Source organism: Bidens hawaiensis, unplaced genomic scaffold (assembly GCF_021521415.1).
Source record: "Bidens hawaiensis isolate Kalapana, Puna unplaced genomic scaffold, B.hawaiensis_p1.1 tig00013806_1, whole genome shotgun sequence".
Taxonomy (NCBI): Eukaryota; Viridiplantae; Streptophyta; class Magnoliopsida; order Asterales; family Asteraceae; genus Bidens; species Bidens hawaiensis.
The window spans coordinates 591,024-618,856 of NW_027492180.1; the positions used below are offsets into that span (position 1 = coordinate 591,024).

Below are 27,833 nucleotides of genomic sequence, written 5' to 3' on the forward strand. Positions count from 1 at the left end.
TTAAAAAAAAATAATAAAAAAATTAACATTAACCTCCCAGCAGTCACCATTGCAAATCTTCCAAGAGTATGTGACATTTTTGAACCATAGATGGTGACGTGAACCCTGAATCCGGCCCACATTCTACACTCTCACATATGACATAACACACATATATACCAATGAGGATAGTTTATATAGGAGAGTGATCCTGAGGCTTCAGCCTCGGGTAGCCGCCTTCTAATGGTCTATTTTAATGCTGTAGCTTAGATCAAGACTCACAAATACTATGCGGAAACAAGAGCTGATAAGGATTTGGTTGTAGTAACAACAAAATTGCACAATGAATTCAATTACTAAAGAAGGAAGAAAAACGAAGCAAACAATGATATGGTTCCCTCTTTACAAAGGGTGATGTTAGTATATTAGAAACCACTCATAGTCCATGAAAATTTATATAATCCATTCACCACTTATTTCCTGAGAAAAGACGTAAATAAAACCTGATGCTTAGGAATCAGCAAGAGCGATAAGCTGATCAACAACACTTGGTTCTGCAAGCGTGCTTATATCCCCAAGTTCATCTAGCTGTCTAGAGGCTATTTTCCTCAGAATTCTCCTCATTATCTTTCCACTTCTTGTCTTTGGAAGACTGGGTGCCCAATGAATTTTGTCAAGTGCTGCAAATGCTCCAATCTGATGCACAAATTAACTTATTATAGACATTTAAAAGAAGAGGTTGAAATTTTAAAAGGAAAAACAAATAAAAACTTACTTGGTTTCGAACGACAAGCACAAGGCTTTTGCGAAGATCTTCACTGTATGGAACACCCTCCACCAGAGTAACAAATGCATATATTCCCTGACCTTTCACCTAACAACACAAACACATATTACAAATAATGATTGTAAATAGCATTCAGCCCAAGATTTATAAAAAAACAAAGAAGCTACCTCATGTTCAACACCAACAACAGCTGCTTCAGCACAATGGGGGTGTGAAACTAGAGCTGACTCAACTTCTGCAGTACCAATACGGTGTCCACTGTTCACATATTACATATTATGAATTTCAGCAGTAAAAGGTAAATTTGCAATGGGATGTAAAATAAGAGCTTGGTTCCAATTGGTGTGCCCATTAAAAGATATTGCATATATATAATTAATAAGAATGGGAGGTCCTACAATGACAAGTATCCTTTAGCAATGCATCCAACTTCATTAAACTTTCAATTGCAAAATTAGACATGTCTGATTTGGCAATTGACTAGTCTTAGGCCTGTTCTATTTGGTTTACTTCTTCAGTCTAATTCATTGTTTTAGGTGCTAACAGTAAACCTTGTTGAATATACCTGACATTAATTACATCATCAACTCTCCCTGTGAGCCAATGATATCCATCCTTGTCCCTGGAACAATTCCACATTCGACATATATTACTTGTCATTTAGCATATGAATTTTTAAGATATTCTCAAGACGTTATTACCTACTGCAACCGTCACCACTAAAATAATAGCCAGGGAACACCTTGAAATAAGTTGTTTCATATCTATCATGATCGCCATAGAGTGTCCTAAATGCCCCGGGCCATGAGCTTTTAATACATAAATAGCCACTGCACTCTCCATCAATTTCATTTCCCTTTTCATCCACTATCACAGGCTGCATTTATAATTTTTATGAAGAAAGTCGATAGCGATTGGTGAACAGATGCAACTTTCAGTAAATTACCTGCACCCCGAAAAATGGGAAAGTGGCAGAACCAGGTTTTTGTGGCCACGCGCCAGGTAAGGGAGTAATCTGGAGGCAACAGGTGGCATAAGATCATAAAATAAACAAAAATAAAAATAATGATTAACTAGTGTGTACCATGAAACCTCCAGTCTCTGTTTGCCACCAGGTATCTGATATCGGACACCTTGAATCTCCAACTACATTGAAAAACCATCTGTAAAGTCAATAAAAGAATTTTCATGAGATACAACATATAATAATTCATCGTCCTCTTGAAAAATAAAAACTGAACAAATGAAGAACCTCCATGCACTTGGGTTGATCGGCTCGCCTACACTACCAAGGACCCGTAAAGATTTACGGGAATGACGAGTAACATACTGCATGGAGTAAAAATATATGACTAAAAGAATTTCAAATACAATAAATAAATAAAAAAATAGATGGTTGCTTGCCTCATCTCCATCACGCATAAGAGACCGCACCAGAGTAGGAGCAGTGTAGAATAATGTAACCTTGTATTTGTCAACAATTTCCCAGCAGCGTCCAGAATCTGGATAGTTAGGAACCTGCAGGTACCGTTTAGAAAAATGCTCTATCACATCAAGTTTTATTAAATCACAGGCATGTACATATGCCCCAAAGATAACACAAAAGATCTCAACTTTTTAATAGCTGATAGATACTACTTAGCATTTTTAACCTTCATAGCTAAATTATAATGACAGAAAAAGGAAATGCCCTTAATATAATGGATTGTAAGATGATAGAAATCATTTTATTAGATTACTAGATTAGAAACCCATGTATTACATGGGTCGAATAGTTAAAATATTAAAGAGAACAAATTTTCTCTAATTTCGCAAGTTGTAATCTTATATATTGCAAAGGCGTAAAATAAGAGAGACGGGAAAATGTAGGTTACTTATTGTGACACATGGCAGTGGATAGTTACTTATTTATTAGGTATAGATATGTAACCTAATGTATTACCTTTAGTTATCTGAAAAATACAAAATACAAATTGTTTTACCCCTTCATAAAGTACAACTGTTGCTCCATTAAGTAGAGGTCCATAAGTAACATAACTGTGTCCAGTAATCCAACCACAGTCAGCCGTACACCTATATATTCAGAAGAAACAAATATTATAAACATACCCTGAAACAACAAGACTTATCGGTGAAATGTGTACTGTCCAAAAATATAAACTTGTTACGTCATTCTCTTCGAGTTTTGATTAACTTATTATCATAAATAGTAAACTCTGATACAAGAGAACTAAAGGAAGAACAATAGATGATTTATGTTTAGTAATTTGAATAAAAATAAATAAAAAAACTAGGATCTGATATGATTACTGGATGCTGAAATATTTTGTTCAGAATATGTAACTTGAAAAACATGTTTATCTGCCATATTTTCCCATAAATTAGAATTAACTAACTCTCTAGAAATGAAGCTGTACCAGTATATATCAGAATCTTTGTAGTCGAATGCATATTTGAATGTTGTTGCAGTGTAAATCATGTACCCTCCTGTAGAATGCAGAACACCCTATCAAATGCACCAACATAGTTTATTAGAAAACCTAACCAGTAATATAAAAAAACATTTTTTATAGATTTAATGCTACTTAAATACCTTAGGCTTTCCAGTGCTTCCACTGGTATAAAGTAGAAAAAGCGGATCCTCTGCGTCAACCCACTCCACATCACATGTAGTAGAGTATTTAGGAACAACATCCTGAAAAACTTCAACCCTTTAGGCATTTACTAAAAGCCTTAAAATTTAATGCACATGATCATATGATAACTAAAAAAATGAACGGTATAGGATACAGAAAGCACTACAAATAAAACCACATGCCTGCCACCAAATATCTCTTCCCGTTTGCCATTTAGTAGCTTCCCTCTTCATAACTGACTCGTTTTCATAAGTCAAGCATAAATCTGTTTGTTACATGAGAGAAAGCAAATGGTAAATATATGTATTCAGAAAGCATCAGCTACAAAAATACAAAAATGTATTCGTAGGCCGTGCATAAGATAAGTATAGTCCACCTACAGATAATCCATTTTGAGATGATTCCAAAAGTGCAGCATCAACAATGCCTTTGAGATCTATTACTTTTTTCCCTCTCATAACTGCATTACAAGTTATCACAATCTTTGGTTTGCAGTCCATAACTCTTTGGTGAAGCGATTCTGCAGAGTAACCAGCAAAAACAACCTGAAAATCAAACACGAATCAGTGCTAGTTATTTCCAATAATAATAGGATGTAAAAGGTATTTTTGAGCAGAACCGAGTGAACGGCACCAATGCGAGCACATGCCAGCATTGCGATTGGCAGCTCCATGATCATGGGTAAGTAAATAATTACGGTATCGCCCTTTTGAACGCCATTGTCTTTCAAGAAATTTGCAAGCTGTGAGGGGAAAGAATGAATAATGTAAGAAGGAAATCATAACCTAAAAACGAAGAGATGCAAAAGAAGATGAAACCTGGCAAACTCTGTGAAGAAGTTGTGAATAAGTCAGTGAGCCATCAATCCCAGGCTCATTTCCTTCCCAGTAAAGTGCAATTTTGTCTCCGTTGCCGGATTTAATATTTGTGTCTAAACAGTTGTAGCAGATGTTGGTTATACCACCCTTGAACCACTGAGAAAGACAAAGCAATTGGCGGCTGGCTATATGCAATGTATAATAATATGAAAAGAATAAGCACTGGGAATGAATTACTACCTGAATGCTGATGTTCCCTTTTGTGACATCAAGGTTTTCAGAATAAACCTGGTGTTGAGGCCATTTCTTTTTCCAATAAAATTGAGATGCAATATCAGCCCAAAAGGCAGCAGGATCTTCAATTGACCTTTTGTACATCTCCAAGTACTACAATAGATAATCAGTTACTATCAAAATGCCAATTGAAAGTAAGAGAGTGTTTAGCTAAACTTTTAGAAAGAGCTTATTGACTTATTGGCTTTAAAAAAAACAATAAGTCAATAAGGCATTTGGGTTTGACAGAAGTGCTTTTTGGTATGGGCTAAAAGCTGTTTTTGAGAAGCCGCAAACCGTGGCTTTTTGTTTCTGCTTACTTTTAGAATATCAAATTACAAATATTACTACCCACATTATCTAGTATCCACCCATGTGGTCATTTTACATGAATTATTAGCTTTTCCCAGTTCAATACAAATGCAAATCCAAACACTTTTTTAAATACTCATTTTTGGTTGCCTGAGGCTGTGGAGTTACTTAACCGAGTTCAACGAGTAATGCTATGACTCCAAGATCAGCCAATAATGTAGATTTTAAAAGATTGAGCTTTACAATTCAAAAGGGGGAAGCAGCGCCGCTTGCCTTCTGTTTCGATAAAATCACTACTTTTCAGTTTTATATTTAATAAGCAATCCAACCCTTAATACTAGTGACTAATTTAAATCTGAATCTCATTCAAATTAAACAATAATAATAATAATAATAGGGGTGGGATCCGGTATTAACCGACTAAACATAAAAATAACTTGAACTAGGCATGAATTATTATGTTATAAAAAATAAAATAGTGGTTCAAAAGTTAAAGTTTGGTGTTAACATAATTACTCTACGCTTATCACCGACGATAAAAGAAAGTCATTTGTATTTGATAAGAATAAGAATAGAACCTTGCCTGGCTGGAGAAATGTTGACTGGGAAAGATGAGATCGTTCTCCTCGGAGGCAAGAGAGTCGCCGAGTATAACAGCGTTGAGTTGGGGTATCCTGCCAGCACCGGATCCGCATTGATTCAACATGGCGGAGGGGGTGCTTGCTTGTCGTCATCTATCTGCAAATGAAGTTGCGTTCACCTCCTCACCTAGCAAACAAAACAAAAAAAGAGATCGGAGGAGTTGACGAATCAAGCCAGCCGGCACGGAAGGAAGGGAGTTGGAAATTGATGGCACTATCTTATTATTATTCTAATAATAATAATAATAAATTTTTAGGAGGTGGAGCTGGAGCTGGTGATTTCAAGACCATTTAGAGAATAATTAACTATTATAGAATTTCCTACTTTCTTGACTTTCTTCCATCTATATTTATTTTTTGTTTTACCACGAGATCCAAATACAAATTATTATTATTATTAGGACTATTGGTTTTTATTGGTCCCAAGTATTTCATTTTTGCCGGCGCTGGTCCCAACTATCACTTTAACTGCCAACGGTCCCAACTTTCACACATGTGTCTGCCACCAGTCCACGACTAACCGAGTACTAACTCCGTTATGTTTTAGATGACGTGTCCATCCTACGTGTTAAAAAACCTTGACGTGGCTGCATGCGTGTATATTAATAACAAAAAACCCTTCTCCTCCTTGAATATAGAATAATATCAGCATATGACAATTTAATACAAATCCCCAAATCAATATCTTCAATCGATCGAGAACCCAATCGATCAAGAACAACCCCAGCAGCCTGCGCACACACGAGCCTCGGAATCCTATCAACCAACCCCAACTCTTTACACATATGAAACCCTTTATAAAACGCGTAAATATTCCCCAAATTACCCCCGGGAACAATAACCCAATCCGGCACCTCCCAGTCAAACTGCTGCAAGATCTCGATCGCAGCAGTCTTTTGCTCCTCTAACCTCAAACTATTCAACGAATTCGCTAAATAAATCGGTAACTCAGACGTAATCTCCCTGACCAACTGCATACACCCATCGAAATCCGTATCAAGACTCAACACAAACGCCCCATCCGCAATCGGCTGAACCAACTGCGCCATGGAAATCTTGTTCGCAGGCAAGAAAACAATACTCGGAATACCTGCGGACGCGCAGTAGGCCGACAACGCGGCCGACGTGTCCCCGGTCGACGCGCAGCCCACCCCGACAACGGGCCGGTTCATTTTACGCAAACGATTAACCTGACTAACTAACACAGTCATACCCAAATCCTTAAAACTACCCGTGTGACTAATCCCGCAATGCTTAACCCACAAATCATTCATACCCAAATGTTGTTTCCCAAACCTTTCGGCCCAGAACATATTCGAATTACCTTCGAAAGCCGATACGATATCGTCGGAATCGATCCCGGGCAAGACCCATTCTTTTTTGGACCAGACACCCGGCCCGTATGGCCAAGTGGTCTTGCCGATGCGTGAATCGAATAAAGACTTCCAGTAGGATCCGTCGAAGGCTTTTAACGCTTCGATGTCGTCTTGGACGTCGAGTAAGCCGCCGGAGCGTGAGCGGTAGACGATCGATTGGGTTGTTCTTGATCGATTGGGTTCTCGATCGATTGGAGATATCGATCGATTGTCATCTGCTGATATTATTATATATTCAAGGAGGAGAAGGGTTTTTTGTTATTAATATACACGCATGCAGCCACGTCAAGGTTTTTTAACACGTAGGATGGACACGTCATCTAAAACATAACGGAGTTAGTACTCGGTTAGTCGTGGACTGGTGGCAGACACATGTGTGAAAGTTGGGACCGTTGGTAGTTAAAGTGATAGTTGGGACCAGCGCTGGCAAAAATGAAATACTTGGGACCAATAAAAACCAATAGTCCTTATTATTATTATTATTAGTTATAAAGTAATCAAAATTTATTATCTACCTATATACTCACTTTATTCATTAGTGAGAGACCTCACTACCACCAATTTATATTGGAGATATGAGAGATACCTTGGCTTGCTGGGTTCAAGTCCTGATCTCACCCGGTTTTACCGACCCCTCGCTGTCGTGCCGTTTGGCGGGCGTGGGGGTCGGGTTTTATCTGGGGAATCCCTCAATAGGAGGACCGCTAGAGGCTCTGTCCGTCCGGACTCGTGGCCGGCTCGGGCTACCTTTAGCCATTGGGGGCCGCGTACGGAGTACCCGGCGTTACTTAGTTGGTTGTTCCAAAAAAAAATCTACCTGTATACTAATAAAAGAAAATAATCTGGGCACATGGCATTCTGTGGTTAATCCTCAGTATCAAATTTCCGCCTAAATCACTACTCTTCTATTGATGGAAAACAAAAAAAATATCTTTGTTCTAAATATAGTATTGATTATAAATTCAACATACCGTATTAATTGGTCAATCTTTATTAATTGAATTATTAATACTATAAGTTATATTGTAAACATACTTAATATAAAAAAATATTAATATATATAATAATTACGTGTCATAAAGATATTTTTTTTTAAATTAAAATGTATATAAAAGAATTTGTGTTTAAAGAATACACTAACATTTAACTGTTGAGACATCTTCATATTGAAGAAAACTATAATAATTTGGTTTACTTTTTACAAGTATCCAATGTTTAATAAATCTTAAAAATCATAGACAAATTTTCTATTTTTTATATTTAGTATAAGACTATTGTGACAATTGAACAACAGTGTGTTTATAAGGATATCATGAAAGCTGTTTAAAAAGGAAAATCTGGTGTCTTATTTTGTTTATGATTTAGGGTTTAGGGTATGGAGTGAACATTTTTGTGAAAGACTTTAACTACATCCTTCAGATCTAAATGCCTCATTGTTTTAAATGGTGCTTCCAGTGGTATTGCTTTTTACATTAATTACCTTTTAATTTATTTGTATTAAATTATTCATTGTAATTTATAAATTAACTTATACCGTGTAATACACGGGTTTCTAAAGCTAGTTAAATTATAAATAAGCTACCTTTTGTTTTTTTTTAGTTTGACATGTATAATGCAAAAAAAAGATAAAAATAAAATAAAAAACTTAGGCATATCATACATTGAGGTTTATATATATTGGTGTTTGTATAAAAACGAGGTGAACTAATGGGGTGACGTCAGCTGGTAAATCTAGCGTAGATAAAACCTGAACGTTGAGGTTGTAAGTCTACATGAATTTGAGCGGTTTTCGTTATATTCGACACGTTATCGGAACTAAAACGCAAAAAAGAAAAAAAAAACAAACAAAAAAACAAAATTCAATGACCAATACGGTGCCGCCAAATGACCCAATCGGCATTTAGCGACACCAAAATTTGTAATTGTTATATATAATAATTGTTAAACGAGTCAAACCCTTTCAGTCCCTGATGCTAGCCTCATTCAATTTTTTGTGTTAAATGTCGTCGTCATATGTCAAAAGATTCATTTTAGTACCGAATGGGTTAAGCATGCCAAAGCACATGGACCAAAATCATAACTTACTCTTGAAGTCAAATATCTCCTATCTTACTAATCTAATAATTCACTCCTTATTATTCACATGGCACCATTCTAGGGTCTCTACTTAGAACGTCACCTAGATGTCATTTGGATTATTGCCTAATTAGGATTATCATTTAATGACTTTCAACAAAATACTTAAAACATAACTTGGCTCAGTTTCCCCGTTTTACCAGCTGGGCCAAGTTGTTCGTTTACGCGTTTAGAGAACAGTTTTGGGGATGTAAACTGTCACACACCGTTAAGCGATTTGCGGAAACGTAAAACGTAAACGTAACAGACACATCTGATATCAACCACATTGTTTATAAAAAACAATACAAACTTGTTTACAATATTTTACATCGATCTAACTTTGTTTACAACTAGGTGATACAAACTAAATCCAGTCCGTTAAGCGGCTTTACTTCCTATTAGTACACTTGCATCAATTCACCCAGTATTGATCGCAAGTCAAACACATAGCACATTGACTTTCTAGTCCGAGTCCGGTATACCTGAAAAACATATTAAAACGGGTCAACTACAAATAGTTGGTGAGTTTCACGAGTTTCAAGAAATTAGTTGTGCGTACAACAATCATAGTTTGTAAATACGCAAGTATGTATGTATGTATGTATGTATGTATGTTCACAAGTACGTTTGTTTGTATGTTTATGATGTAATTATGCTAAGCTACAATGAAGCCTTGACTGTTCGTGCTGTATGCATCCATTTCCTACGCTCACTCAACCACTGTGGCCCCTTTCCGCCCACAACATGCCCCGAGTAGCTATGTCTAACACTACATAGCGTGTTTGTTTAATTATGGTCATGTGAAAACGGTGTAAAGTCGCAGCAATCCATGTCGGCTCCGTTTGGGTTTGTCAAACCAATAGTACTATTCACAAGTCACCGGCTTGAAGTTAATCACTGTGTTCGTGGGGACTTTCATGTGTTAGCACTTAGATAATTCCCATCATCAAACATTTCATAGTATACAGATATGTATCAACATGTTTTTCACCCCGAAAGTTCGTAAAAACAGTTTAAAAGTGGGGTCATGAAACTCAGTGTTTAGTAGATAATCAGCACTGTGTCAGCTCGCGGTTTGTTCCATTCGCTATCACTAGTTCTTATAATCAATATTATAATAATATTAATATTTTAATATTATTATAATCTCAATACTAAACTGGGCCGTATAACTAATCTGAGTATAGCTGGAACGCCCTGAAATTGTTAATAGGCTTCGGTTGTGATGTTGTTCAATGTCTAATGCTTAAAACCGAACTTGGCTCAGTTTCCCCGTTTTCCCAGCTGAGCCAAGTTGTTCGTTTATGTGTTCAGAAAACAGTTATGGGAAAGTAAGCTTGGGTAAATATGTTGGTTGATAAAATGATTAAGTTATATAGAAAGATCACATATTGGGGTTTCGGATACACTACGGAGCTCGTTTTTGTTATTCAGTTTGATTTGAGAAAGACGCGCACAATCTATTCAAATTGTCCGGTTTTCTCATAAAAAGTTAGTTTTTACTTAATTAATCCAAAAATATGATTTTTGATCACTCTTGGTGTTCTGATATTCCAACAGGTTCGTTAATCACGAACTCGTCGGTTTTTATCAGAATTGAATTTGTTTAATCTTTAAATTAGCACAGTTAATTATCCGTTAATCCTTAAATTATGAAAATTTAGCCACTTATCAATTAAAATATTTATATTTTAATAAAAATATTTCTAGAATTATTTACTGATTTATTAATCTATAAAAATTCATTTTATCTGCTATATTTAGCCCGAAAATCGTCCGTTTATACCAAACGATTTCCAAAAAATCCACCAAAATTACTGAGTGACCAAAACATATCCCAAAACATCCTGGAAAAATCCCAAACTCTAACAACCTTGCCAATTACTCTTTTCGAGCCGAAAATAATTACGAAAACTCAAATAAGCGTGAATGAATAAAACATACTTAGGCTTTTCCAAATGATCCCAAAATTTCACATGTAATCATAATATATCAAATATGAGTATTTCACAAAATTTCATAATTTTTCAAGCATTTTAACTATTTTTCCCAAATAAACGTTCCAATTCGGTATTAAATTCGCCAAATATTCTCGGATGGTCGAATAATTACCAAATTTCAATAGGGACTCAATGATATGGTCCTTGATTTCGTGCAAAATTTCATGACCTAAAAATATGCACATCATAATCGAATCTTAAACAACCCTTAAACGAGCAATTCGTCATTACCTTTGAGGTTTTCGCCCGTTTTCGCTCTCTTAATCTAATTTCTGGGTTTTTGTGCTTCTATATAAGCTAAGTACGGATCCTATATCACAAACCAAGAATGTTTCATCAATATGGCAGCCTTGGAACTTAGGGTTTCGGTTAGGGCTTTAAACCGAACTTTTGAACCGTAAAAACGTCGTTTAAGCCCTCTAATCCGTGTTTATGGCCAAAAGACTTATCAAAACAGGTTCCTAACCATGTGTATGATCAAAATATGTTTTTTTTCAATTTTTAGGATTTTTGTATGGTTAGAAGTGATTTTTGGTAATCAAATTATGTTTATATGAAATCAAACATGATTAACAAGATGAAAAAACTTGATTAAAAGGAAGATTTACCTATGGTTTGATCTTGGATGAAGAACACAGCAAATATTTCCAGATTTTGTGAAAGAAATGAGATGACAAATATCTCAATCAGCTTATAAGGGAAGTTAACAAAGATAATATAATAATATAGGGGGGGTGGCGGCCGGACATTTATAGCCCCCCCATTTGGCTTTATTTGATCTAATTTTCTTTATTTGATTGTCCGTATGATAAATGCCGAGTCCAAATTTATTTCAGGTTCGACTTTTGGCGCGAAAAATATACCGGGTACGACATACAGTACGAAAAAGAGTGTTTTTCGGCTATTTTTGTGTAAATTTATAAAAACATAGTATACATTTGTAAAAATCGAAAATATTTTCATGGATTGCCTAAAACATTCCAAATAAGTGTTTGGTAAGTCTTTTTTGGCTTTACGGATGATACAATGCTTGGTTTGTAACTATCTTTCGCGTTTAAATCTATAGAGGGTAGTTAAACGAGCATGTTTTCGTTTAACTTGTTTGCTATCGAACTAAGGCCATAATACTAATATTTTAGCTTATATTAAACGTATATCACTTATAGATGGCCGCCCGGGATATCTGGATCATAACCAAACCCACTCGGTTAATCATTCGATCGTTACGTAATAAGCGTTTAATCGTTAAATCGGTAACTACGTACTGTGGTGTACCTGGTTTTGGCTCAACTGTCACATTCTCTCCCCGTTAGAAAATTGTGTCCCCGAAATTCAATTTGCCAATTATACGTTCCTTAGGGACCAATTGGAGTATTTGTTTTCGTTTTCAAATATATTTGGTTCCCGCTGTGGATTTTACCGAATTTTGATCAATGAAATTTTTGACGAATCGTAACTGCTTGAATTTCCTGTCCCATATTCATACGGGTTCTTTACCAAGTTTAGTTATAAGTAAGTTTTCAAATGTTATTATTTCTGCCTTGTCAATAAGGCACTTGTTTGTTTCGGTATAGAGAAAATTATTAATAGGACTAAAACTCGACACTAAACATGGTTTTAATCGATTTGCTATGGGATTAAATTTCAAGTTAACCTCTTACGGTTCCGTATATATTGATGTTAAATTTTCACTTTCCTCAACTCAAATAACACCTTTCAAAGGTTAACAAGTTATTGCATACATCAGTATATCTCTTTTGTCAGTCTTAAGCCGCTTTTAGTTTGTTTTTGAATCTTACGAGCTTAGTCGGTGGTTTCTGGAATCAAATCAGATTTTTGCATTTCGAGTGTTGCCAACTCTTAATAAAGTATTGATTCATGTTCTTGTTCGTATCATATTAGTTTTAGTGCCACTCGTATAATATTATGATAACTATTAGTATACGAGGATTAGACCAGTGAAAACGTTGGTCCTAAATTTCTCTAAGGTTCGGTAATTCTTTCAGTGTCTGCATAGTTTGTCTAAATCGATCATTTGTTTGGGAACGACAGGTCGTGCTTAAACCGATTCGATTTTTTTTAAGTTTGTCAGAATATAAAAAGCGAAATGACTATCTCAGTCTAAAGTAATCGAACTAGACATACCCTGTCGAGATGTGATCTTGTTGACATAGTGGTAGACGCGCAATTCAGTTGTGTAGTTGTTATGAATCGGGGGAGAGTATGCAATTTAATTTAGCCGGCCAATTAGTACCCGGACTATACTATGTTCTCGAAATGAACAAGTGTGTTATGAGGCTTATTATAATCTATTTCCACTTCTATTGGGAGTTTCCGGTTGTTATAGCATTATTGAGGGTTTTAGATACTTTATTTTAGTTCTCGCACTATTAAGGTATTTATCGATATGTGTAGTTACAACTTTCTTTATACCGGTCACCATTAACATTCCTTAATTCCTTGTACATCTTACCGGTTCCTGAATAGTTGGAATATCTAGACTTGTGTCCTACGTCCATGACCAAGTCTCGTAAGTTACCAAGATTTAGAATCTAAACTCGGTTTGTTCGAGGTACAGAATTTCTTCTGTTTTCCTTTTTAAAGTTCTTCTCGTCCCCGTACAGGATTTAGTTTTCTAAATATTATACTCTTTGAGTTTTATTTGGGCGATATGAATAGGCCCGATTATGTTTGCCTAACCAATCGTTTTAAATACCCGTACTTTCCAATGTTTAACTTTATTCCTTCATCTTAAGGCTTTTGGTTTTTCTCAATTACAATTGTTTCACGAGCCTCGTCCTCGTTACTCCATATCTAGTTTTGACCGTTCAATTGCAGGTCATAGACTTTTATGATTCATGTAATTGTTCATTTAATGGCATATATGTATCAATCCCATGCCTTAGGTGTAAAAACAACCATCCCATTCTCCGGGTCAAAGATAGTGTAATTTTCTCATGTGTTTTTGATTGTTAGGAAGTGTGTGTTATAACCTTGTTTTTTTGTATTAGTACACATTCTAATTCATCTCGGGATGTATCACAATAGATTACAAGGATCAATCCCTTCTGGGAGATTTAGTATAGGGGTTTGACAAAGTTTCTGTTTTTAACGATTAAAAGTCATTTCTTGTTCTCTTTCCTAATCATAAATTCAGTTTTCTTGGGTTAAAAGAGTTAAGGGTTGGGCTAAACTGGAAAGTGTACTACGAAGTGCCGACAGTACTCAGCTAGTTCCAAAATTTGGTGAATTTCTTTCTTTCTTTTTTTTTGACTTTGGTGTTTATCAGTTTTGGTGAATTAAAGTATGTAAATTCCGTGTCAATTAATAACATGTTCGAAAAATCATATTCCTTGTATCTAGAATTCATACTTGGACAATTCCTCCTGCCTTAACGCCTCCAAGATTGATCATAGTTGTTGTTTAGGTTCCTTTTTCAGTTTTCGATTACATCACGAAATCATTATTAACATTATAATGAATTTGTCGCGGTACGGTTTACAACTCGGTTCGGGTGATTCATGAAAACTGCGGGTGTATTATTTGTCCGAAGGCATAACTAAGGGCTCATAGTGATCATGCCGAGCTCGAAATACTGTTTTAAAAACATCTTCCTGTTGAATTTTAACTTGAAGATAACCAAATCGAAAATCAATTTTCGAAAAGTAATTCGCCCTTTGGAGTTGGTTGAGCCAGTCGCCTAATTATCGAAAACATCTTCCTGTTGAATTTTATGACAATTTGTGTGTTCCCCGGTAATCGACGCACATCCTAGGCTTTCATCTTTCTTCTTTTAACGACAGCTTCGGTGCTCCCCAATGATGATAATTAGGTTCTATGACATCCTTATCTTATAATTCTTGTAGTTGTGTAATTAGTTCTTACATTTCGGAGACTTCCAAACGATAAGGTGCATTGGTAATAGGAGTTGTCCATAAGATTAGGATGAAAGTTAAAATATAAAAAATGTGGTGTTCATTCAAGTTTGGCGGTCGGGAATGTTGGGCCCTCTTTTGGGCCCAAATTTAGCCCATTAATCCTATTTTGCGAGCCTAAACATGAAATCTCGAGTCCAAATTTATTTCTCAGTTCGGTTTTTAGCGCGAAAAATATATCGGATACGACAAACAGCGCGAAAACGAGTGTTTTTCGGCCAATTTCTTGTAAATTTAGAAAAACATAGTATTTGTTTATAAGAACCGAAAATATTTTCACGGATTGCTTAAAACATTCCCACTAAGTGTTTTGTAAATCTTTTTCAGCTTAACGGACGATACAATGCTTGTTTTGTAACTCTCTTTCGCGTTTACATTCATAGCGGGTAGTTAACCGAGCATATTTTTGTTTAACTGGTTTACTATCGTACTAAGGCCATAATATTAATATGTTGGCTTATATTACACGTATATCACTTATAGATGCCCCCCGGGATATCTGGGTCATAACCAGACCCATTCGGTTATTCGTTTTTTCGGTACGTAATAAGCGTTCAATTGCTTAATCGGTAAATACATACTGAGGTGTACCTGGTTTTGTCTCAAATGTCACAATGTGTGTGTGTGTGTAACCAAAGAAAAATAGAAAGGGTAAAGTAAACATATGCAACAACATATATACATAGATAGAGATGAGTAATAAACAAATATCGTAGCCTACGCTATAGTAAGATCTAGGCCCCTAGACAAATGTTAAGACCACAAAATATCCTTCTAAAAGTCCTTAACTTTAATCATACGTCTCCACGAACTCCTATCCTAAACCATACCCTCAGAGAGGTGTCATTCTATCAGATCATGCCTAATCCCTCATCCCAAGTCAGTTTTGGTCTACCTTTACTCCTTTTCCCCTATAAAACAAGGGTTTCTACCACTTTTACAGGTGCAGACTCGTGTCTCCTCTTCGCATGCCCAAACCATCTCAACCTCCCTTCCCTAGTTTTATCTACAATACTAGCTACCCTTAATCTTCCCCTAAAGACCTCGTTTCTAATTCGATCCAACCTATTGTGCCCACACATCCATCTCAACATCCTCATCTCTGCTACCTCCAACTTGCGTGCCTGTGTTTTGTTGATGGCCCAACAATCAGTTCCGTATAACATCGCAGGCCTAATGGAAACCCTATAAAATTTCCCTTTTAGTTTAACTAGGAATCTCTTGTCGCACAATACCCCTGTGGCAACTCTCCATCTACACCAGCCTGCCTGCACCCGGTGGGCTACATCTCTGTCTATTTCTCCATCACTATATACAAAAGATCTTAGATACTTGAAATTGTTGTTTGCGGAACTATTTGACCCTCAATGGTGATGTGGGTGTCTTCGTCACCACCTGTATCACTGAAGTCACAGTAAAGATACTCCATCTTAGATCGACTAATCCTTAAACCTTTATCTTCGAGAGCTGCACGCCACTCTTCTAGCCTCCCATTCAGGCTCTTTTGACTCTCTGCCATTAGCACAATATCATCCGCAAAAGGCATGCACCATGGGACTTCCTCTTGGATGGATTTTGACAACTCATCTAGGACCATGGAAAAAAGAAACGGGCTTAAAGCAGATCCTTGATGTAGTCCTATCTCCACAGGGAATAGGTCAGTATCCTCCACAGGTGCACGAACACTTGTTTTGGTCTTGGAATACATATCCCTAATTAAGTCTATATATTTCCCGGGACACCTCGACCCTTCAATTATCCCAAATCAGTCTACGCGGGACACTATCGTACACCTTTTCTAGATCAATGAACACCATATGTAGGTCTCTCTTGTTCTCCCTATACTTCTTAATCAGTCTCCTCAGAATATGTATCGCTTCAGTGGTTGACCTCCCTGGCATGAAACCAAATTGGTTTGATGTAACTTGCATTTCTCTTCTAAGTCTACTGTCAATTACTCTCTCCCATAACTTCGTAGTATGCCCGAGGAGCTTAATCCCTCTATAGTTCCCACAACATTGAGCATCACCCTTGTTCTTGTAAAGCGGGACTACGACACTGCACCTCCACTGATCTGGCATTTTTCCAGTTTGGAAGATAAGATTGAACAAAGTAGTTAGCCATTGGACTCCTTTTTCTCCCAAACATATCCACACCTCAAGCAGTATGTTATCTAAACCAACCGCCTTCGCCCTTCCCATCTTCCTAAGTCCCATCTGCACCTCTTCATATGTAATACGCCGACAAGAGCAATTATTCCGTTACCGCCTTAGAGTAATGAGGCTATCGCTTTCTTCTTGGCAAAAATAATAGAAAAAAATCGACAATGTAGCACAACTACTTGGTGCCACGTGGACCTACAAGACAATGTAGCATAAAATAATGAAATAATATAAATAAGAAACGGAGAAATATTTTCATACAAAAAAATGCAAAAAAAGGTGCCAAAAATGACAAACTAATATGTATGTATAAAAATCTAAAAAACTTTCGAAAATACATTAAATTAAAATCCACAAAAATATATTTATTCACAATAATATAAACAATAAATATAATACACATCTAAATATATAAATTTGAATGAATATAACAAGCTTTCTTATAATAAATTATACTAAAACAATTAATTACAAATATATAATTATAAAATAATTAAAAAAACAAAAATCTAACTAAACCCGCGTAATGCGTGGACTAAAAAACTAGTTATATTCTAGAGAAAATTATTGCTTGCGTCCCTATGGTTTTAAGGCGGAGGCACAATGAGTCCTCAAAAAAAATTTTGAACCGGTTGAGTCCCTGTGTAAGACCCCGAATCCCGGGAATCCCACAGTTGGTAATCATGACAAAACTTTGCAAAGATTTAAAAACTCAAATCAATTCACTTTATTTCGAAAACCAATTCAAAGTATAAGTTCAGCGGAAAAATCATAAGTATTAAAACAAGTTCCCAAAACCAAATTTAAATATGTTTAATAAAAATTAAAAATAAACAGTCTTCATTATTAACTTTCCCGACTGGCTATGCCTTCAACCGACCGAGTAGTCTCGAGCACGTCCAAGCGGTAAGCATCCTCCTCCTAACCTGAAACTCACACTAATATACACACAAAGTCAGCTTGAGCTGAGTTAGTTCAAGTTTTAATAAACAACATTCTAAAAATCACTCCAAGAGTTCAAAATATAAACGGGATATGAACAGTTAGGCCATAATAAACGATAAGTAGTCATACTTATATATCTATATAGTTATATCCCTATGCATAACATCCAAGTAATAACATCAGGGTCGAGCACACGCACAACCCAAACACGTAACATTCCATCCAACGTATGCAAATACAAAGTAGGCATACGTAAACATCCTTAGTCGATAACGACTAATTAACATCGCCAATTATTGACCATCAAATAACACATGTATAAACATACATACAAACATACTTAAATATCATCCCAAGGCATACTCTATACAAGTAAGCCCATGCAAAATAATTTAAACGGTTCATCAAGTAAAATTAGTTAAGTGTGTATGCTAGCCCAAAACTTGAAAAGAGTGAGAAGGGGCATCATGAACTCACCTGACACGAGGCACCAATTCACCACAAGCTAGAGGGCCCCTAAGTAATTCCACAACTCACGCGCCTGTCGGATTATATACAATAGTATCTAACGATACCGAAATGACTCGTTTATCCTACGAGGCGTTCCAATATGGTTCAAGTTACCTAAAGCCTCAACCTCACCACGTTCGATTAAAACAGCCCCCGGGGCCTTATATTTACCAAAAACGACCCATAGTTACTCCCGAGAACAAAGAATTCCCAAATTACCCCCGAAAGCACTAGGTGAGACTAATATGCGCGTTTAAGAGTTGTTTAGGCACTTAAAATCCAACTCAGTCCCGTGTGGACCCAATTTGATAAATTTACAGCCAACAAGTCCACACGACACTACACGAGTTGAATGGGTCGGTAACTCGCAAGCACAACGCACCAACTATTCAATAAACGCGAATACACGTTGTACCGACCCGTTTGAGAAATCGACAACCAATTCAGCCCCAATACTTATAAAAATAATTTTCCAACAACCCGTAAACCGAACCGAAGTCACCCGAACTGAATTGGTCGTTAATTACTCCAACACTCGCGTTAAACGCAACAATTCACTATTCTAGACAACCGAATATCAACTTTCAATCTACAACTAGTTGACCAATCAAACGAACACCAATGTACACGATATTAAACTATGTTACATTGGACATACCTAGGAAGATTATAGAGCAAAAACCTTAACCAAACAGCCCCGAAAATGCTTGAATGGACAGCCACCCGGTAAGCCTACAACACGCGATTTAACGATCAATACGCGAGATATAACGATGAATTAAGGTGTAAAAGACTTGAGGGAACATGGGACTAACCTTCAATTGAAGTTTTACACCCTAACCTTGGCTGCAAAAAAGAAAAACGAGGGGTTTGGGGCTGCTGCTTGCTGCCGATCGGACACAAGAGGGGGGGGGGGGTTAGGGTTTGATTATAATATTAAACTTTTACACTCTAACCCCTCCAATTAGGAAGAAATAACTTGAATGAGAAGTTAATTGATTTAACGTACCGGGATGACGAGAAGGTTTCCGAGGAATGCCAGATAAACCCCGAGAGATGTACATACTTTACAAGTTTTAAATCCTTGAACCGAAAATTAACGGGTGTTACACCCTGTGGTTTCAAAAATGAACCATTTGAGTCCCGCCATTACTTAACTTTCATGGTAAACTTTCATTTTACTGAACCACAGGGACTCAAATTGTTCGTTTCTGAAACCACAGGGATTCAAATTGTTCGTTTCTGATACCACGGGGACTCAACTAGTTCAAAACTTTTTTTTTCAGAGACCATTGTGTCCGCCTTAAAACCACAGGGACGCCTATTCTATTATATTCTATTCGTCTTCTTTATAAGACGAGGGGTATCGGTCAGGGACAAAAGGGTAATTAACTCACAAATCATTTCATTTTTATATTTATACTAGTTTTTAGACCCGCGCGTTGCGCTGGGTAGGGAACTCAGTGGCGACTTAGAACCCGTGCAACAAACTCAACGTTTAAAATATACAACGAAACAAAAGATCTCGAGTGAATTAAATTAGTTGACGCACAGATCCTCTGTCACGGTTGCGACATATTATCGTTCCAAATAATGGAACGTCATCATTGGCAAGCATACCATTCCTTTTATAAGATGCGTCTCTTTGTTGTACCTTAAAAATTAAGATGCCAACTAAAACTAATTGCTTTTCTTCATTTCATCAGGTCATAAACTCATAATTACTACTTTTTTTCACTTCAAAGTTTGATCAAAATTAAGAAGCATTTGAATTGCTTAGATCAGTTTCAAACCATCATGATAGCACAAAGGAATTTAAATACAACAAAGGCTCAGATCTCCATTATGGCAACAACATACGTTGCCGTTCCAAATAACGGCGGGCATCATAGCGAATGCGCTCAAATTGGTTTCAAACCATTATCATAGCACAAATAAATCAAGGGTAAAAAACAAATCCGATAACAACCTTGAACACCATCGACCCATAAAAACCCAAAAACAACCACTAAAATGAGCATAGTCTCATCATTTCAACTCATAATTAGAGCATCGCATCGCATTGCATCATAGTTATATAAGCAATCGAACTATCTGAAGAGGTTAAGTTCTACGACAATCATCATAACCTGGAACACACACGTTGCAAATCCGCAGCTGCCATAGACGACCCGAAAGTCGCCGGCAACATAGCAACAACAAAAAAAGCCAGACCAAACACCACTAACAATGAACAACAACGGATTGACTCAAGACATATGGCTGCAAATGCAATACCATCATAGCCCAACAAATCTTTGGAAAATTAAGAACACAAACAACTTAAAGTTAAAAATCAAAGCTCACAAAATCGTAGCCATACGTTTTGGTTTCTTCTTCAATTCAACCCAACAGAGCTTGGATCATTTCACAAATCTAATTAACCAAACATGTACACAAATCGAAACATAGTAAATGCCCAAAATCAGAGGCGAAGCAACCGAAGTCGGGGCTGGAGGTGTGGAATAGCGATTAACGCTCGATTTTTCAAATAGAACCCCACTGAAGTACCTTAGCCACGTACAGAACCCGGCAACAGTAAAATGAAGAATCACCTGAAGAATGAAGACGACGCTGCCGATTGAGAATGCAAAGAAGAAAGTTGGAGCGGTTATAATTTAGTGGGTGTGGGACTGTGGGTGACAAGGAAAAAAGAAATGGTGGCGGTCTACTGGTCTCTCTTACACTTTCTAGGCAACAGGTGTAAACTAATACATAACACGTGGAGTTCACACAGATGAATAGAAGCACGATTTCAAAGAAACAGTAGTAATATTGTGTGTGTTAGGATAGTTGAAAAATATTATATATATATATATATAATTTATATTTATTTTTATGAAATTATTAATTAATGATAAATCACGTATGTCATGTATCGTCGTCCTCCGGCAGCCGTCGTTAGGGTATTGAATAAAAATAAAGACTGTTGATTGTACTGGATTGGATTGGAGGATGATGATGGGGTTTTGGTATTGAATGGAGTTACTGCAAAATCAGGTGGCTCAGGCGGTTCACGTCTTGAATCACGACACCGAGTCCTGCAATCGGGTGTCCGCCAATCAGTGGCTGGTTCAGTTCCAGCAGACTCATGCCGCCTGGGAGATCACCACTTCGATTCTCACCGATTTTTATTTTGATTTCGAACTAGACTTCTTCGCTGCTCAACTCCTTAAGCGAAAGGTACCATTTTCAACTTAACTTAATAAATACCTTACCTATACTAACTAACTTATGCCAGATCCAAAATGAAGGCCATTGCCTCCCTCTTGAAGCTAAGGAGTCTCTTGTTAATGCCCTCCTTCTCGCCGCTAAACGATTTACTTTAGCCCCGTCCCAGGTACCTACTTTACTTATATTATTTATGCGCACTCACTCAGTCATTTGATTAATTATCATTTATGTTTGGTTGTAGCTCTTAACACAAATTTGTCTGGCTCTATCGACACTCATACTTGGTGCTACCGACTACTACAACCCAATTCAGAAGCTCTTTTACAGTCTTCACAATCTTCAAGGTCAGGATGATGGCAATGTTGTTGTTTTGGAAATGCTCACTGTCTTGCCTGAGGTTGTTGAGGATGAATATAAAAACAAATCTGCTCAAAGAATTGACTTTGGCCCGGAGGTATTAGATTTAGTTATTTCACTTTTCTTAGTTGCAACTAACTTATTATCTTATAAATTAACAGCTACTGTCACATACATCAGCAGTATTAAAGTTCCTACTGCAGCAATCTGAAGAAACCTCTGATAATGCCGTTCAACTACATGAAAGGAACCGAAAGATCCTTCGTTGTTTGTTGAGTTGGGTATGACAAATTTAAATGTTTTCTGACTATGATGTAATTACTTAATATTTGCTTGTTGAATGTTTTGTTTTGACATTCTTCTACGTATGAATTTTGCTTTCTTATTTTCAGGTTCGGGCAGGATGTTTCTCAGACGTTGTACCTGTCTCATTACTAGACCACCCCCTTCTTAATTTCGTTTTCAACGCATTGCAGGTGAAAAACTTTCATTTTGGTTATTTATCAATACTTTATGAAGGATATAATCATTGAACTTACAGTTGAGTGTTTGTAGGTTTCATCCACATTTGATCTTGCAATTGAGGTTTTGATTGAGCTCGTTGGCCGGCATGAGGTATGCATATTTTATAAGTTATAGAATCATCATATAGGCTTGTTTTCTCTAACTTGGTCAATGAAGTAAATTTGAAAATAATTATTAAATATTTCACGGCAGGTCGCAATTTGAAAATGAAACATTACAAAATGGTTTGTTGAGATTTCATCTTATGGTAGTATTTCATAGTATCTTCACCTTCAAATCCCTGACTATGGATTTACGAACTTACCCTTTATAAGTCAGAGCTCACTCGGATTATTTTTCAAAATCGAACAATAGAGAGATACATGTTGGAGATCACAAAAACTAAACACAACAATATAATAGTATTATTACATTATTACCTTTTGTTTTTGAATAAACGAAAGATAAAAAATAGAAGACTTTCAGTTCTATTTATATAATCCTGAATGAAAAATACACCCTTTCTTACAAATAAATGTGATATTATATCTGGTTCGGTATCAAGTGAAACATCCATTTTTCTTTTTTCGGATAAATTTACATTTGAATCACACTACAGGGACTGCCACAAGTTCTTATATGCAAAGTAGGATTTCTTAAAGAGGTTCTTCTTCGAGCATTTAGTGCCGGAGATGAAAAAGTCATTAGTGGTATTGCATGCTTGATGTCTGAGATTGGTCAGGCTGTAAGTAAATAAACATCTTGTTCTCCGTCTTATGTTCCTTCACATTTTCGAAAAAGGTAGCTTTTTTGTAGTGATGAAGATCTTGATTATATTGGTATCTAGGCTCCAAGTTTGATTATAGAAGCCCATTCTGAAGCTCTTATGCTGGTGGATGCACTTTTAAGGTCACAGCTTAAATTATTGATTGTTATTTTTTTAAACATTAATACAGATACATTAATAACTTAAAGAGTAGTGTTTACATCGACATAGAAGGCAAGCACGCAACAAGCTGCGCCGCTAGCTCTTATTGCCATTTTATATCAAAATATGTTGGATTTTTCGAACCATAAAGTAATTTCTTGATTAAATGTGATATACATACAAACATAACTATGCTTTACATTGTCTTACTCTTTTAGATGTCCATCCTACTCTTTTAGATGCTCAAACTGAATATAAGTCATGATTTCACTTTAATTTTAAGTTCATGCAATTTCTAGCAGTTGTGTGTCTTATCCAAGTCAAGATTGGGAGATTGCAGACTCAACCTTGCAGTTCTGGTAGTTCTTTTCCCAGTTCAGTCAGTATTAAGAAAAAGTAGTTATATGCACAGTTCAGATGAATGTTCATCAATTGAATTTGTTTGTTTTTTTTTTCAATTGATAGGTGCTGTCTTGCAAGCAATATTGTTAGAATGGATATTGGGATCACAGAAAGTAGCAAAAATGTTTTCTCCCCGGTATTTTCAGCATTGTTTGATGCTCTTCTGATGCGTTCTCAGGTGACAAGATGTCCAATAAGTTCTAAGTTTTTCTCCGTTAAAACATAGACATTAAAGTAGACATTCACTGTGGTAGGTAGATGATTCAACATATACTTGTGACACTGCCTCAAGGGACTTGCCAGATGGCCTTGCTCAATTTAGGCTAAATGTAGTGGAGCTTTTGGTGGACATTTGCCAGCTTTTAACTTCTGCTGTATTTTTGCAAAAGGTATGCATATTATATTCCACATTATGTTTCTCCAAAATAATAATATAAATATATAATTATGAATCAGATTTTTTCTGGTGGTTGGTTGTCTTCAAATTTACAAATTCCTTGGACGGAGGTGGAAACCAGAATGTTTGCTCTTAGTGTGGTCAGTTTCAAAAAATCTGATCTAGAAATCAGATTTTTTCTACTATATTGTTATTTTATAAATGGCAAATTGAGGGACACTGATACAAAATATATGATTTAAATAAAATCGTTTTCTGTTTCAGGTGGCCGATGTAGTACTGCATGAAGGCCAAACATTTGATCTCTCCATGGTTTTGCACTTGGTGACACTTTTGTGTGACCGGGAATCATATGAACCAAAAGGCTTTATGTGCATTGTATGTCATTTACTTCAAATAATGTTTTAACATGTGTAGAACTCCATAATGCAGAACCAAAATATTATTTATATTCTGGCTGGGTTTATTTTAGGTACATAGATCACTTGCAGATGTTATTGGTTCCTATTCGAAGTGGATGTCTTCTTACATAACTGACGCCAGATCATTGCTGTAAGGAATCTCTTTAAATGTAGTCCAAATCTGCCTCAGAATATATTTATTGCATAAATGTGAAAACAACTGTTCATAAAGTTTTGCATTGTGGATTAATAATAATGATCAGAGGTGGCGATTTCAGCCTATTTACTTATGTCTTATCTCTAATAGGTCAATTGGGTAAAGTAAAAAAAAAAATAGTCATAAGGTGACAGGTCAAAGGAATTAAAAGTCTCCTGAAGTGTGTTTTATGCAAGCAAACCTCAACAATTTTATACTTGACACACTAATTTAAATATTTGGGCAAAAGGTGGTTCGGGTCAACTCGACCTGTACCAAATATTAGCCATTTTGACCCATTGCATGACCTGTCCTACCTTCTTTGCCACCTCTATGTTGATCTTTAACCTTTGCTCTTCTCAATGTCACTTGCTATATTTCATGTTCTTAACTGAAATCTTGTTTTCAGTTTATTTTTTGCTGCTGGTATGTCAGAACCTTTATGCTCACATGCATGTGCAACTGCCTTCCGGAAGTTTTGTGAAGATGCTACTGCAGTTTTGCACAAGTCTTCTAGTTTAGAAATGTTAATGTGGATCACAGAGGTTGGCCATGAATAGTTTCTTGGTTTTTTAAGTTTTTTTGTGTACTGATATTTAAATAATTTTCAGGGACTGGAAAAGAGGCACTTACCTCTGGAAGATGAGGAAGAAGTTATTAGTTCTATTTCTCTCATTCTTGGATTCCTTCCTAACTTGGAATTAAGAAACAATTTATTACTTAAATTGCTTGCCCCTAGTTTTGGATCTATTGGCAAACTTGTAAGATTTCTTCTTGCCCCTATTTTGGAAAAAAGTTGAGTTGTTTTAGCAATAATGTTTGCAAATTAAATCTTTATTCAGATCGAGGGGGATTATGCCCATTCCAGGCAACTAGCAGGTCCATATACTCATCTTGTCAACTCTGCAGCAAGAGGGTTTTTCAGGTTTTTCTTAAACCGTCCAGAACATGTAGGTTTAGTAATTTACTAACATTTGAATTAACTCTTGGCAAATGTTTTCAGGATAGGAACGATTTTCAGTAATATTGTAGCATCACCCTCTACGTGTCATGATATAGACAATTCTTTAATTACTATTCTTGGAAATTTTTGGCCTCTGCTTGAGAAATTCTTCCAGTCAAAGCACATCGAGAATACGAGTTTATCCATGTCAGCATGCAGGGCTCTTTCTCAAACAATCAAGTCTGCAGGTAAGTTACTATCCCATTAATCTTTGATAAATTGCAAAAAACCTCAATTATGATAAATGCTACCTGATTTGATGGCCACCATTTTGTGACACTGCTGCCCAAAGTTTTGGATTATTTATCAACAAATTTCACTTCATTTCAAACACACGAGTGCTACATTAAAACAGGTAAAACACTTGCCTTGCATTTTAGAATGATGAATATATGCTGCCTGCCAGTTTCTTATTACCCTCTTTTCAGCCTCTGTTATAATTGAAGAATTTGGTAATAAAGAGGAATATGGACCGTTATTCATCAGTACGCTTGAAAGATTTACAAATGCATCATCAATAATGGCTTTAAATTCATCATATGTTTGTGATCAAGAACCTGATCTTGTTGAGGCTTATTGTAGTTTCACTTCAATCTTTCTTCATAACTCTCCAAAGGTCTAATTACTTGCTTCCTTCATGGTACAGTTTGTGCGGTAAATTCATTATTAATTTAGGGTTTTTGTGCATTGCAGGAAGTAGTAGCTTCTTCTGGTCCTCTTTTAGAAGTTTCCTTTCAGAAAGCAGCTATATGTTGTACAGCTATGCATCGTGGAGCAGCACTTGCAGCGATGTCTTATATGTCTTGTGAGCATCATTCCGCTCTATAAGTTACAAATGGATGTCTTGTATATCGTTCTAATTTTTTTAACATCATGTTTACTTGTTTAAACCACTAAAAATATCATTTTTTTCTATTCCATAGTAAATAAAACAATACCAGTTACTTTTAACAGTTTGGTTTATTAAATTATTAACAAATAGAAAACAACTGAGAGTGAATAGTGCTTTCACTTCTTCAGCTGCTTTAGTAAACTATTTCATAGGTAAGTATGATAGATTTAGTGTTTCGAAAGCGTAAGGATTTGGAAGGATATATATGAAATTTTACAGGGATATATGTGCAACTTTTGGATATATGTAATTGAAGTATTTATTCCTTGTTATTTAGGTTTTCTAGAGCTTAGCCTGAGTTGGTTGCTGGAATCAGTGACACGCAACTCTGAATCACTAGTTACATCAATGGCAGTTAATGTAATATCTCGCAGTGGTGAGGGACTTGTTTCAAATGTGGTATATGCTTTACTTGGTGTGTCTGCAATGTCAAGGGTAAAACTGTCAATTCATCCATAACCCTCGAATATCAAATAGTGAAAAAGTAAACGAGTCAAGTGTTTCCTGTTTTTAGGTTCACAAATCAGCAACTATTTTGCAACAGCTGGCTGCAGTGTGCAGTTTTAGCGAGAAAACAAAGTGGAAATCTATCTTATGCTGGAATTCTTTACATGGATGGCTACATGCTGCGGTATTTTGTCTAACCTTTTGTTGTTATTTGAATCATGTGAAGTAATAATAATGTTATAATGTTGAAAGCAGGTTCGGAGTCTACCTGGTGAGTACTTAAGGCAGGGGGAAGCAGAATGTTTAGCGGGGGTATGGATAAAGGTTTTGGGTGATGCAGGGATTGATTATGTTGAAAGCAGAACAAGTGCAAGTGACGAACACAAACATATGAGGGGAAAAGGCGGGAGGATGCTCAAGTCTTTATTTAGAGAATTTGTTGATAGTCATCGTAACATTGCTGCATGTTAACACATTTTTGCCCATCATTGTTTCTTGTATCACTATTACTATCACCATCATGCATGCTTTTATGGGTTTCTCAATCAAATAACAACCCACAACTTTGATTGTATGAACCGAACAGAACCATATTTTTTTG

The 27,833-nt window shown here is 36.2% G+C and overlaps 2 protein-coding genes and 1 pseudogene across 3 annotated transcripts; 1 reads left to right on the forward strand and 2 right to left on the reverse strand.

The window, feature by feature from the left end:
• Positions 1 to 324: 324 nt before the first annotated feature.
• Positions 325 to 5,539, reverse strand: LOC143545024 (acetyl-coenzyme A synthetase, chloroplastic/glyoxysomal-like; annotated as a pseudogene). Its single transcript, XR_013137353.1, has 18 exons — positions 5,389 to 5,539; positions 4,461 to 4,607; positions 4,221 to 4,376; positions 4,022 to 4,144; positions 3,779 to 3,947; positions 3,585 to 3,667; positions 3,360 to 3,461; positions 3,184 to 3,272; positions 2,749 to 2,839; positions 2,171 to 2,284; positions 2,019 to 2,095; positions 1,851 to 1,929; positions 1,713 to 1,781; positions 1,468 to 1,643; positions 1,332 to 1,388; positions 934 to 1,024; positions 755 to 853; positions 325 to 675 (listed from the first exon to the last, which is right to left on the reverse strand). The product of XR_013137353.1 is annotated as an acetyl-coenzyme A synthetase, chloroplastic/glyoxysomal-like (transcript).
• Positions 5,540 to 6,048: 509 nt separating this feature from the next.
• On the reverse strand, positions 6,049 to 16,583 carry LOC143545025 (threonine synthase, chloroplastic-like). The gene is made up of 2 exons (XM_077036982.1): positions 16,208 to 16,583; positions 6,049 to 7,037 (listed from the first exon to the last, which is right to left on the reverse strand). Exons 1-2 carry the CDS (start codon positions 16,581 to 16,583, stop codon positions 6,049 to 6,051), a joined length of 1,365 nt encoding a protein of 454 aa, XP_076893097.1.
• A 4,927-nt stretch (positions 16,584 to 21,510) lies between these two features.
• On the forward strand, positions 21,511 to 27,707 carry LOC143545012 (transportin MOS14-like). Its single transcript, XM_077036973.1, has 24 exons — positions 21,511 to 21,714; positions 21,773 to 21,871; positions 21,947 to 22,159; positions 22,224 to 22,343; positions 22,455 to 22,538; positions 22,618 to 22,677; positions 23,186 to 23,311; positions 23,414 to 23,475; positions 23,797 to 23,853; positions 23,960 to 24,074; positions 24,151 to 24,285; positions 24,353 to 24,433; positions 24,558 to 24,671; positions 24,766 to 24,845; positions 25,300 to 25,435; positions 25,502 to 25,651; positions 25,733 to 25,815; positions 25,894 to 26,079; positions 26,154 to 26,248; positions 26,322 to 26,509; positions 26,587 to 26,698; positions 27,063 to 27,220; positions 27,300 to 27,416; positions 27,488 to 27,707. Exons 1-24 carry the CDS (start codon positions 21,511 to 21,513, stop codon positions 27,701 to 27,703), a joined length of 2,991 nt encoding a protein of 996 aa, XP_076893088.1. The 3' UTR covers positions 27,704 to 27,707.
• The last annotated feature ends 126 nt before the right edge of the window (positions 27,708 to 27,833 follow it).

What these genes read in the sequence shown, in the direction of transcription:
- LOC143545025 (XM_077036982.1), bottom strand. Translation starts at nt 16,583, where the DNA reads ATGTATTCCAAGACCAAAACAAGTGTTCGTGCACCTGTGGAGGATACT. An exon ending in TCCGCAAACAACAATTTCAA is followed by an intron (nt 7,038 to 16,207) that starts GTATCTAAGATC and finishes TAATATCAGCAG; the next exon opens with ATGACAATCGATCGATATCT.
- LOC143545012 (XM_077036973.1), top strand. Translation starts at nt 21,511, where the DNA reads ATGGAGTTACTGCAAAATCAGGTGGCTCAGGCGGTTCACGTCTTGAAT. An exon ending in GACTCAACCTTGCAGTTCTG is followed by an intron (nt 23,854 to 23,959) that starts GTAGTTCTTTTC and finishes TTCAATTGATAG; the next exon opens with GTGCTGTCTTGCAAGCAATA. An exon ending in GAATGTTTGCTCTTAGTGTG is followed by an intron (nt 24,434 to 24,557) that starts GTCAGTTTCAAA and finishes TTTCTGTTTCAG; the next exon opens with GTGGCCGATGTAGTACTGCA.